Source organism: Aythya fuligula, chromosome 4 (assembly GCF_009819795.1).
Source record: "Aythya fuligula isolate bAytFul2 chromosome 4, bAytFul2.pri, whole genome shotgun sequence".
Lineage (NCBI taxonomy): Eukaryota > Metazoa > Chordata > Aves > Anseriformes > Anatidae > Aythya > Aythya fuligula.
In genome coordinates, this window is record NC_045562.1 from 69,833,108 (window position 1) to 69,846,946 (window position 13,839).

The following is a 13,839-nucleotide window of genomic DNA, read 5'->3' on the forward strand; positions in this document are numbered from 1 at the left end:
GCCGTTTCTTTTTCAGCCCAGCATCTCTCTTTAACAACGAACTGCATTTACGATGGCTCTGTGATACCACAGGACGGCTGGGCTCGTCTGTTGCAGACATCAGGTGCAAGTGTAAATAAGGATTATACAAATGGGAGGTCATTAAAAGTCTGGTAATGCTAATTTGGCATGACACCCCTAATGGGTTATATCTTCACACTTCAGTTATCTAATCACCTAAATTCTTTTAACAAATTTACATTTCATCTTAAACATGGAGATTCAAATTGACTTTTTAATTCTCCCTCCACCCAAAATGTGCCCATGCTCAGTTTATCTTACATATTAAATATCACCATCAATTTTGGGTTAATCATTATCAGCTTTATACAAATGCATGCACACACAGAGTTATTATTATACTTGTACATGGCTTCATGCGTATGCATACAAAACCTGCCATCTTTATCTTTTCCTTTTCACTAAGTTTTCAAATCTCAGAAGAACCAAAAATGGATGTATGTGTTAATTGGAAACAGCATCTGAGCTTGAAAGGTTGCACCTTGTTGGTAGGATACTTCCATTTTCCTAAGAGAAGTGAAAGGCAGTAAGTGACTTTTATACCAAGAATCTAGATGTCACATTCCAATCCTGTTCCATGGTCAAGTTTTACATCTTTTTTTTCCTGCTTAGTATAAAAAGTTAATTTGAGAAGTTGTTCACTCTTCCTGGTTTGTTCAGGTGAAGTAACACAAGAAAAAATGCTTTAAATTGTTCACACCTTCTACACAGCACTGAGAATATATTTTACATGGAAGGTTTAATGTTGCAGTTAAGATATTCTGCCTGCACAGATTTTCGTTTTCTTAGCTAGGCCTCCTCATGAACTGAACGTGAACTAATAAAATGCAGCAAAAACCCAGTAGGATTACATTAAGATAAATCTAAAGTCACCGCTATGATAACTGCTCTTGCACATGGAATAAAGAACCATATTTAATTAGAGAGGTGGCCATCTAACACAGCCAGCTCTCCATGGTAACATGCTACTTTGAAATCAATAAATTCTTGTGCAATACGGTAATTCACCTTTCTAAACAAAAATGTGCCAAAGGGATGCTTACTTTGCTTTTGCTCATTAAAAATATATACACAAGTGAGTCCAGTAGAGCAAATACTGTTCCTGATTTTACTCATGCAGACCTGAAGTAATTACAAAGAAGTCAGTTGATTTATGTAACACTTATATACTGGCTTCTCAAACAGATTTTGAACTAGTAACTGATAGTTAAGTGCTTTCTTGGACCAACTTAAGCATGGAAAGATGGAAGAAAGGACATGCATAAAAAGACTGCCTGAACAGATACTCTTTCCTGAACTGGGAGTGTAGGTAGTAACTTTAAACGACAGCAAGAAAACCTGAATGCCTTCAGGAATATCAAGAACAGTTCATTTCTTTCAAAATGCTGTTTTTAACAAACATCAAATAAAGACCAAGTGTGACCATTAGCTCCCATAAATGTATGCATACAAAATGAGAGAGGTGTAATTTCTTGATTGGCTTCTTCACTATAAGGCACGTTCCTATCAGCAAGAGTTTAAAAACAAAATGAGAATTTCTTAATTCATTTTATAGAGATTTTTAAAATATCCTCGAATAGACAGAGTACTACTGGCACAGTAGACCAGACTAAGTTATCGTAGACTTGTTCTTTTATCCTTTTCCATGATCAGGATTAAAAATGACAGCTAAGTGTTGTATTAGTGCCATACAAAGGGTGGTAAGATACTTTATTTTTTTCAGTGTGTGTCCGTGAGAAAGACAGGAGAGGGAAGGGAGAGAAGGAAAAGAGCACATTTCACTCCCAGTAGAAGTTAACAAGTAATAAAGAGAAACTTCATGTCGGGACTCATCAGGCTCCTGTTAATGACACAAAAATCAGGTTCCAGTGCCCAGAACTATTAAGGACCATAGCTATCTTAATAACCAACCTCATTTGCTCCTTTATTTACTATCACCACCAACATTTTGTTTTGCTCTCGTTAGCTATGTATGCGTAAGAAACGTTTCACAGCTACCCAGAAGGCAGCTCTCCCTTTCTTCCATTATATTCTTTTTTTGCAAGTGCCACTGTTAGCAATAATTAGAATTTACTCAGTGTTTATTGCGGGACAGAGGCAGGTGGGATAGCCAACACATGCTTCTACCATTTTATTAAAATCTAACATTTTTTCCATGAACAAAGGAAGAAAAGCTGCTCAGTTCCCAAGTGTCCTTGTATCCTCAGCCCTTCACCACGGTTCTCTGTTCATTACTAATGAATACACCCCATCCCCATCTCACTTTCCAACCTCACCGCTGTCTCAATACTCCCTGTTGCACTTCACCTTCCCCAGCCTGTGGCTGGACAAAGTACCTGCCCTCCAACTGTTTCAAGCCATGCGTGTGCTAAGAGTCAAGCCAAATGACACTGCAGGTGGGGAAAACCAACAGGAGTGCAGTCTGATCAATGCAGGCCTTATGTCCAAGGGTGCCAAGGTGTCCTCGCAGGTTAAGTCCAGATGGTTTGCGGCAGACTGAGGCCCTAGCAGGGCCCAGCAGATCAGGAGATGTCCCTGAGCTGACCCCAGCCAATACAGGTTATCACCGCCAAACATCTTTCACTGTCTGTAGCCAAAACTGATAGCAGAAGACAGTTAAAAGGTCACCTGAGCAGCAGCATCTTGGGTTTACACAGGCACACCTCTTTGTTTTATAAAAAAAGAGGAATTTGGCTCATAGAGATAATAACTCCAGCCTGAATTTTATGATGCAAACCACAGGTAAGTTACACATAAAGATGAGTGGGATCAAAAAAGGCAACACAGCAGCAGCCTTACACAAACATCTGTGGAGAAATGTAGGCACAAGGAACTTACTAGAATGTCTAACGTTTTTTAACTTCTATGTAATAGCAGCTACCCCCTCCTCTCCTCTGAACTGAAATCTTCTGACTCTTAAAATACACAATGCTATACAGAGCTGCAAAGCTGCAGACACTTAATAAGCTAGATGGACAAAGGACAAGGAGCAACACACTGAGATTTAATTATTTGAGATGAACTTTCTTCAGAAACTCCCCTCTCAATTTCACAGAAATACAAGTATACTTGTTTAAAAAAAAAAAAAAAGAAGAAAAAAAAAAGAAATCTTTAGACTGCATTAAAAGAAGGCTTGCTTCATTTAAAGGAAGCAGACAAGACCAAGATTATATTTTGTCATCTGGTATGTGCTCAGTGGCTATAATTCTGTACTTGAAGGTTGAGATCCTTTCCTTATCTTGTGATAGCAACACCCAACAACAAAAAAAAAAGCCTATTTTGCGAGCTGTAAGTTGGCTACCCCACGGGAAGAAGCAGCTGCACATCTCCAACTGCTTTTAATACTACTAATTGAGACAAAACTTTACCCCATCTCGCCAGACTGTTACAAATATTTCTAATATTCAGGCTTGTTTATAGCTTCACTTTGCAATCCCTTTGCTCCCTGCGTTTAGCACACATATAAGCACACACAGTGCTGCTTCTGGCTCTAAACTCCAGTGGAACATGATGGAATGAAATAAGCTTCTAGTCTCAGTTGCTCTTGCTCCTAGAAAGTATTTGTTTATCTAGAGCCAATCACTGCTCCCCTATCTATGTAATGACTTCCTCATAGCAGCCAGAGAGATTACCCACACCACTGATCACTTTATTACTTCATAATGGCTGTTTATTTACTTTAGTGCAGCAGTAACATGCAGGGATAAAGCTTTTCACAGCTGGGCAAACTCACCATATTCCTTACGCAGGTGGTCTGGAATGTGGGGCTCATAACCTTCCTTCTCAGGGACCTCCACAAATTCATCTTCGTCATCATCGTCATCATCATCTGAGGCTTTCATCTACAGATTTTTTTTTTTTAAATGTGAAGACAGCTTATTATTTCTCTTCACACTGCAAATATTTAACAGACATTGTGATAGCTCTACTCACACTCTGTGTCAAAAGTATTTCCCTAATTATGTATTTAATCTTTGTCTAAGATTAGAACTTTGCTTAACATTTTATCTCTAAAGCCATCCTCTATCCTAAGGGCTTCTTTAAAGATTACAACAGATGCTGTTGGTTAAGTCTGAGAAAGCATGAAGCTATAAATAAAACCAAAAAGATCTTAAAATAACGTCAAGATTTTGACTTAATGAGCAAATTACAGCCTTCTCTCTTCTCCTTTGGTTGATTTTACTCATTCAGCTGCACCCAAATAGTCTGTGGCATGGTAGTATCGAAAAGCTAAAGGGCTCACAAGCAGTGCAGGCAAACAGGACAGGAAAAATAGACCAGTAGGCTAAAGTAGGAATATTCAGATCAAAGTAAGACTATTCAGTAAAAATATTCAGATCAAAAACTATTCAGATGTGTCCGCATACAACAGTGTTTCACTGTGTTTCTTCATAGCACCACTAAAAATACTTTGACGTATTCATTTCTTCCCTAATTCATCAAAACCTAACCATTCATGCCAACAGACTGCACAAATTACTACCTACAGGACCAGCAAAACAGGATTTTTCAATTGTGAACTTCGTCTATATCACACTCCAAAATGGAACCCCTATGAGTACCTGAAATATAAAAATGGAGTTCTTACCAATTAACGGGGTCAATTAATAACCTAAGTGACCTCCCATATTTCATTTCAGCCAGCCACTACTGTACACGTGCCAGCAAGCCTCTACATTATTTTCTAAGCTGGTTTCATACCTGAAAGTGAATTCTTTTCGTTATAGTACGCATAAACTTCAAGAATCTGTGCCACCCAAACATGGCCTGTGCTATCACAACTACAAAACAGCAAACGCCTACTACTCTAAAAGGTAGCAGTGCTAAAGGTTTATGCTCTGTTGTGTTTGTCCACCTCAGGAATCACTTAATTCTTAACAACAACATGATTAGCACATTCCTGTATGTTTTCCATGCACTTTTATAAGTCTATGAAACAATAAGGGGATATCAACTAAAAGCAACCTTACCACAGAGCTATTGTATTCCCCCCCCCCCCCAACTTCACTGCAATAGATAAGGAATGGCATCATATTTTGTATTTTCAGCTATGGTCTTTACTTCTCCTGCTGCACCTGACTTACGTTGATATTTGTATCAACTGCTCATTGTACAAGCATGGGAGGATACTGCAGGTTTTGCCTGCAGCAGAATTTTCTCAATTTATTTCACTACTCTAATCGTGTGTCACAGCTGCACAGCTGAGTTCCTTTAAATCATACATATACTCTGAAGCCAAAAAAAAAATATATAGAAACCAATCTTGGGATATTGAACATAGTTAAAAATAAATAACAAAACAGCATTTCTTTTTGGTCAGTATTACTTGCAAGCTGAATTGAAACTCATTTCTAATAAGCAACGTTAATTGATATTAATATACACTTAGAATGAAAGGATGGCACAAGTTGAAAGTATGATTCTTCCCTTCGTTTAAAAAATGACTTTAGGAAAACAGTAGCTGCAAGTTAAAAAAATTATCTCTCTATATTTTTACTTTCTTGAAGAACTGAGTAGATTTACTAGTGCGTCCTTGCAAGAGAATATGTAATTAGTCTTTATCTTAAAATAAAGTCCTAGCATAACCACATTTGGAAGTATCCTGCTTTCAGGCCCCAACTAGCATGGCCAACCAAGAGAGATGCCTGCTGAACCTGACCTCCACAGCAGAAATCAAAACAGAGTTCTAATGACAAGTCAAATACTCTACCACTAAAACTTGCAAAGGCGCTAGATGTGAAGGAAGCCTATTTGTGTTAAACTGCAACCTTTAGAAGACCTTCCTGATGGCCTTTAGAAAGAAAAACACCATAAAGTTTTGTATTCCGCGTAATGGCAGAGGGCTAGAGACTGAAGAGAAGTTTGTTCATATTTTGATTTCAAAATTCTGCTGGTGTTGTCATCTGCTTTTTAACTGTCAGGGGCAATCGAATTACATTTGGAAATAAGACATGCCTATTTCTCCAGCTAGGAGCAGGCCAACATCATACTTTCCATACTCCATTTCTCATTTAGCTACCAAAAAAGACTACACCAAGCTAAAACTTGCCATGGATGATCTTAGTCTACAGCTTTGTTCTGTAACGTAAAAGCAGACTAACTTTCACATTATAAAACAGGGTAAGTAAGATCAGCGTATTCCTATAGTTTTTACTCAGTAGTCTGTTCACAAATAAACAGCAACAAGTTTAAGGAACTGAGGAATAATTTCAAACTGGTAAGAAAATTCAGTTCAGACTGATTATTTAACTTAAATCTTCAAATTATACCTGAAGTATCAATGGGTATAACATAACACAAGCACTCACGTGCGCGACAATCTGAGAAGTCTACGAAGAATCCAAATGATTATCTTTAGCTGAAGTTTCCTTTCATTTTTTTCACATGCCACTGGAGGCACATGGCTCTCTGTATATTAAAATACTAAAATTAAGCAGGCCTCAACGTGAAAACTGAAGCAGCAGCAACTTTACTGTATTACCTGCACAGTCTGAAACTTTAAAGCACGTGCCCAGGCTGACGGAGAAAAGGCATAATCAGATGCAAATTCACTTTGTTTAGGTACAATCCATGAACTGTGCATTCAAGTAGTATAGAAAACATTAATCATGGGAAACTGTAATTTTTGTTATCAGTCTAACACTAATCAAAAGGGAAACCTGTCACTACCGCTGACCTGTGAAACGTCCCAATTATACTCTTCGGAAATGACAGGAGCACTTAACTTCCTCACTGAGTAAATGACGACGATCAATCAAGTTTGAATAACAATGAGCCACGGAGCTGAAAATTATTTTTTGTATAGAATCTACCCAGGAATTTATGAAAGGTGAAAAGCAACCCAAGGTTTTAGGGGCATTATGGCTTTCAGCTAGTGCACTGCATATCAAACACTAAACAGAATTTATGTGTTTTAATTTTCTAAAAGGTAGATGTGGACTTGGTGCTACAATGCATAACATATAATGCCAGATATTAAATATGGGGGTCATTTTCATAAAATATTATGCTTATTGTTCACACCCTTGAATTTCACTGGGGTCTTCTATTAAATTTAGATTTCCTGTAAAAAAAAAAAAAAAAAAAATTAACTGCTTAGCTAACTATCGGGAATTAAGCCCTCTTTTTTTTCTTCAAATAGACATAAATCTTTATTTTGATAACACCTTTAACAAGATAAATAAGTTATCTTCTTGCTCTCAAATATGAAGATCACCACTAGTAGAAATTCAAGTTGCACAGTAGCTAGCTATATCTCAATTTATTTCACTCTAGTGAAATAAAACACTTTATAAGAGCCATCCGATTTATGTTGTTTTGTTCCATTCCCTTTCCACAGAAAGGAGGAGAGCTTATGGGCAACGTTATTAGACAGAAAAGTTTTTTGTTTGTTTTGTTGTTGTTGTTTTTTCCAATTCCACTTTTCAAACATGAAGAAAGTTCCAAAGCAAACTCTACAGATGTCATATAAAAGTTTAGCCACCTGTTATTTACTTTTCCACTACAGGTGAACTTTTTTAATCATTAAAAAAAAAAAAAAAAAAAAAAACTATCAACAGTTACTCAGAAGAAATAAACATTTAAGACCATATTTTTAGTGGCAGAATTAGTAAATTGCAATCGATACAAGGGAAGTCACCAACACGGCTTGGCAGTTTTAGAGAAACATTAACTACTTTCTCTCTCCCACGAGAGGATGGTCATCCAATGGAAGACCAAACAGAGCCCCCAGACACCTGTACCACCACTGCTCATCAAGTCCGATGGAAAGGGGAAGTTTCCTGGTTCACTGTTAATCTGCTCTACAACAACAGTGACATTCACTTGTAACTAAATGAATCATGCTTCCACAAAAATATACTTTTTTTTTTTTTCTCTTCAACTGGTAACATTCCTGACTAGGTATCTCACTGTCAAAGGAAACAGGATTTAGCTAGACAGGTTCCAGATTTTTGGGCTGTACTTATTTGCAGATGAGAATACTGTAAAAAAATAAAATTACAGAAAACATACATGCATTGTTTTCATTGTAATCAGTTAGAATACTGTCTCCTCAATTCTCTTAACTTTCATTAAAACCTTAAAATAGTGCTGACTTCTCTGGCTAGACAAACGCTATCAAACCATTTGCTCCCTAACTCATTAAAAAACTTGAAAATCAACAGATGTTTCCTTCCCGATCTCCATCTTAAAAAAGAATAATACTGAAAACAGATACGACATGCCAGCAGAAATGCAATCGTATCTTCTGCTTTGGAGTCATCACTCCAAGAGCCTCCAGCTGTCAGCGTAGCTCAGTGCGACCACAGATCCAGTTAAATGCCTTGCTCATCCATCCCATTTTGTAATAAATACAAATAAATAAATAAATAAACAAACCTCCATCAACTATGCAACACTTAGAAAGATGTAAAGGAAAGCCTTTGGTCCTCTTCCCAGTCTTATACAAATTGACTGCTACATTCTGTTAAGAGGATTTAAAAACCTGAGCTTCTGCAATCATAATTAAAGCAAGCAATAAAATGACTGAAACATACAATGCAATCAGTTTATAGCACTAGATATACGGCGTTCACTAATTATTTCAGAAAAAGAAGGAAGAGAAAAGATAGCGTACGAAGAAGTCATATCTACTTACTAAAACACCACTTGCAAACTACAGCTGGGACCATTAAATAAATTTTGCATGGTCTAATTAACTTGGTTTGCAATCTCAATTACTTTTCACCCAAGAAATCACTTTTGTTCAGTTTTATGCGTCTGTTTCCCTTTCTTAAAAAAAATGATGTAAGGCATCCTCAGACAAGTGAACTCTAAACTTCATTTGTCTTTCACCAGGCTTGATGGCTATGCATTTAAAAACCCATTCTATCTTATAAACTAAAAATTAAATGTACTCAGCTGTGATGGTCGTCATTGCATCTGCTATTTATATGCTAATACCCTCACTGGAAGATCTTGCAAATTATTCCACCATGCCAATATCTCATGTGCACCTACTCAAAGCCAACTAAATATTTTTCTAGAGGCAGAAGATTTCTGGTTAGGGAACCAGGATATTTATCACCACAGAACCCAGCTAAAGGGGCAACCTTAAGTGAATACATTTTTTATTCAGCCACAACACTAAACACAGTTCAGTCATCTTCTGTGAAATTTGGGAATGCTCTATGCAGTCACACACTGACTGGAGAAAAAGAATTTCTTCAGTACCAGTAATAAGAACTGCATAGTCAAACAATGTATCTTACAGGGAAGGATTTCAAAGGTCCTCCTTTTCTTTCCTTTTATATTATTCAACACAGGGTGAGAAGTAAATAAATGCTGGCACCTTGACAGATTTCAGAACTGTGCTCAAGTTTTCCTCAATGCAATACAAGCAAAACAAACTACTAGATGAGCTACATTTATAGGGACCTCCCACGCACATTCCCTCCTCTCTTCTCCACAGTTTGATCATAAAATCAAACTTAGATGACCACAAATTAGACACGTGATCCAGGCAAACCCCATTTTACGTTTACGAGTAAAAGTATTACCGTTCATTCTATTTATAATTGCTCAGCAGCACACAGGCTGCCGGGACAATCTCACTTCTATTAGGGAGTGCACTTTTCACACTACTTCATAATTTTCAGAAGTTAGCAGAAATAGGGCTTGAGCTGGACAAGAGAGAGTAAGTACAATGCTAATAACCAGCATATTTTGCTGCAAATTCCTTTAGCAATAAAAAACTATCCACCTATTGTCACAGTCCTAGAGATGCAAGCTTGAGGTCAACTCAGGACTTGTGTCAAAGCCTTCTCCTTTCTGTCCAGTGGTAAACAGAGCTTGGACACGTCCATTGGAAGAACAACAGTGAGGCACATTGCACAAAACCTGTACCACTCTGTCTTACGAGCTACTGTGTCTCTAAACCTGAACAGGTAAGCAAGCTTTGGAAGGATTTTAATACAGGGCAACAAAACTTGACTCAGAAAAGACCAGGAGGTCTCAAGGCACGAGGGTTTTACAAACCTTGTTTTTTTTCTTGAAATCAATCATTTAAAATGAATCTTTGTTCAGAAGAAATGAGTATGTCCAATAGACGCCTGTGCATTTATAGTTTCACAAAGAACAACCAATAAAGTTACTCTGGAAAATGGGCGCATTTAAAAGCGTTACCTCACGAAGATATTGCAAAGCAGGTTTAGTACTTCTTTAGCAATTACTACTTCAGATACGTCCTCAGAAATACTTTGTGCTCCACTGCTTGGGCTCCTATCAACCACCAAAACCAGCAGTAGTCAGTTGCACAAATATTCTTAAGCCTTAAGAAAGTATATCAGAAAAGCAAAGAACTCTTTCATAATCCCAGCTTTCCGTAGAAGAAATAACACGTTCAGGGGGTACCAAAGGTCCTCAAGTCTAACAACACATTTCCTTTCCACAAGAGCTAAAAGAGAAGTCTGCTACCTTTCATTATTAAAGCTAATCAAGTTCTCCAATGTAAAAAAAAGTCTCCTAAAATTTTCTGCTGATCACCTACATTTGATACCTATATTTAACATGCAGCATCGTAAGTGACTGTAGAGTGCATTAATCCCTTGAATGTTTTTGTGTAATACTTACTTAAAAAATTTACACCTCTTTTTGATGTACAGGAATGTACCTGTCAGACATGGTTACTGTACACACCTCAGGCACTACATCTTATTGTACAATCATATACATATACATACATATATATATAAACAGTACAATATTTTCTGCTGCTTTTTTCATCCAGTTTATTATTCACACTGGGAGATGAGCTAATCATATCTCACTCCATCAATTTCCAAGTCCTCTGACTAAATAAAGATTGAATTTCATAATCAGATGTGCATTACCTGAGTGTATTCAGTTATTCAAAGAGACAGCCCCACTGCTGGGCTTACTGCTTGTACAGAATTTTTTTTTCTGGATTAGGTTCCAGCAGGTTCAGGTCCCTACAGCAACAGAAGCTCTGGTGCTGGTGCAAGGGAGGCACTGGGAACCACCACAGGAGGAAACAGAGACAGGACTGCCCCTTCTGATTGCTGCTCACCAACTTTAAGCCAACCCCAAAACCACAACCAAAATATATAACCTGCTTCCCTGTTCAGCTCCCACAAGTAATACAACAGCAACCTGCGCACAAAAACCCTACCTGCTAAGAAGTGGATTTGGTATCTGCATAACACACTAAAATATACCTTGTAGAATTTCATTTTTAATGTTTTGAGAATTATGGAACAGATGAAATAATTTTAAAAGGGACAAGCACAAAATAGCATTGCTCATGTCTCCTGTACCTGGAAAAAAAACAAACTTCGTTTATTCTTAACTCATGGGTTATAATGAGTAAAGAAATTCTGTAAAATGCCTACATGATCTTTTATTTGTCTTAACATAAGGGGAAACGTTTGCAGGTTTGAAGACTGAGGTGTGATGAAGCCAGCAAAGCTAGAGAATGAAGAAGCCAAGTGACAGGAAATCCTGTTTAGAGTCCACGTTCAGACAGGAACATACCAGAGCAGCAATCCTGAGATGTTTCCATTCCTAAAAGCAGTAGGAGAACCCTCATTTTTGTCACCAAGTAAGAAAGCAGCTGTCATCGAGCCACTGTCACGGTTCCAGTGTTACCTTCAACAGCCCATATGCTTCAGCTCCCTCTCCCTTCTCCTCCTTTCCTGACCAGGTATTTTTCTCTCTGGCCCTGCACGCAGGCCAGGCTGAAATTGTTCAAAGCCATTGGTTAAGGCTGCAGTGGCCATATCCATTCCTGAACCAAAAAGTTATTTTACAGTCTGATAACTCCAATGGAAACCAAATACCTGTTTCTTTTTCCCTCCACAGAGAAGCCTTTAGGTTTTCCAGTGCTTTTCAGCTAGTCTGAGTTATTTTTGAGGTGATGAACAGTATTTCTATGACCTCCTTGAAATATGTTAGGTAGTGTTTTGAATTATTTAATTCCTTTGTGGCTCAGAGGCCTATATAGGATTACAGCCAAGCTTTAGAGACTGATAAAAAAAACTCACCACTAGTCATCATCTTTATGAAATTTTAAGAAATGTGATTTTCATCACAAATGGGATATAACAAGATTCCCATTAGCACTCATTCATGCACTCGTTCACCACTGCATTTGACAGATTACCACCCATCGCTCAGAGAGATCAAACTCATGCTACTAAATCTCTGTATCCACCCCCAATGTCTACATGCCGGTGTTGTATAGTTTGAACTCACACCATAAAATCAGTAACTGAATTGCAGTTTATTTCAACGATCACATTTTTGAATGAATCTGAACTACACATTTGTTAAGTTATTCCAGATGTTGTATTTTTAACAGACAAATATGTGTCTCAGCTATATAAACCTAATTTATTGCAGACAGCAAGTCAGCAAACTATCCTGTGCGAGACACAGATAACCTTACTTATATCCCTGATGGTAGATTTTAGGCACAAAGATGTCATCGATGTGAACATATTTACTTTATTATTACTGCACTAAATTTAAATGAATTACTGTAATAAATACACTTGGTAATGTTCCAAATCTGATTTTTTTTTCTTTTTCTTTTTTTTTTCTTTTTTTAAATAAACACCATCAGCTATGTGCCTCTTCTGAACTTCACATGTATATTCTATTCACCTCAATGTGCAGTTTCTCCTTGTAAGGTACAATGGATGAAAGGCAAGGAGCAAATTTATATCCACTACCTGCAGAACAGACATTGCTCGGCATTCGAAGATGAATCAAGGGAGATGACCCTTCGGCCTGGAAAACTTAAACACTTAACATAAGGGTTAACTTGATGATACAGACATCCTACTTTATTTTACACTCTATTAGAAGAGCTCCAAATTGCATTGTGCGACCTGCGAATCAGATAGGGATCAGAGGTCGTCACAGTGACAACTTTAAGAATTCATGACTAGATCTGCATAACAAGATATTTTTAATAACTTCATAACAGCAGCAGGATGCATAGCTAGTGTGAAGCATAAAATACACCACATCCAGTTCTAGAAAGTAGATCAAAACAAAGTAAAATATAACACTAGCTGATTAAACACCTGAAGGAGGAAGTAATATTTTGAGAATTAATTTTACAGTGTTTTGTTTTATGTCAGTCTTATTTCCCAGTAAGGCTTAGAAAAATAGAAAAGCCCTTTTAGCTAAAGAGGGATTTTAAAAGATGTTTCATATATATATAAATAGTTATTTTACGAGGGTGAAAATGGGGGAGAAGGAAAGAAGAATTATAAGCAAACACTCCATCTGCATGACCTACCCAATATTTTGTGTTTACTTTTACAGTTACAGTTGACCTGGCTTTTTAGACAAATATTACCTAGACCAAAAAAAATAAATTTAAATGTTGCCTGGGGTACTATTTTGATCACACAAATATTATTAAACTTTATGTATTCTGAATACATTCCATGTTAAAATGTATATAAACTGATTCAGGTGTGATACTGATATATAATAATCTTTAGGTGTATACTGTATATATTCTTTAGGGGTGATGCTGATATAATTATTAAATATTGCAAGATTTCTCTGAAGCTTTAGAAAACTTACAGTCAATTTACTATTCAACCTCGACATTAAACACTTCTGTTTTTCAAAGTGCAACTTTGTCAGGGTTTTTGTTTGTGTGTAATTTAAAGGCATCAACTGGGGAAAAGATTTCTTTTACAAAGGTGTCCCTCTTGCTCCTTGGGCAGATGTAGATTAAGGCATGGTGAGGGATCACTATGG

At 37.2% G+C, this 13,839-nt stretch overlaps 1 protein-coding gene across 1 annotated transcript in view; it reads right to left on the reverse strand.

Moving 5' to 3' along the window:
* UVSSA (UV stimulated scaffold protein A) overlaps positions 1-13,839 on the reverse strand; it is a 50,665-nt gene that overhangs the window by 23,449 nt on the left and 13,377 nt on the right. The window contains exon 7 of the mRNA XM_032187110.1: positions 3,794-3,902. Coding sequence (XP_032043001.1) covers positions 3,794-3,902 — 109 coding nt within the window. The remainder of the gene's footprint in view (positions 1-3,793; positions 3,903-13,839) is intronic.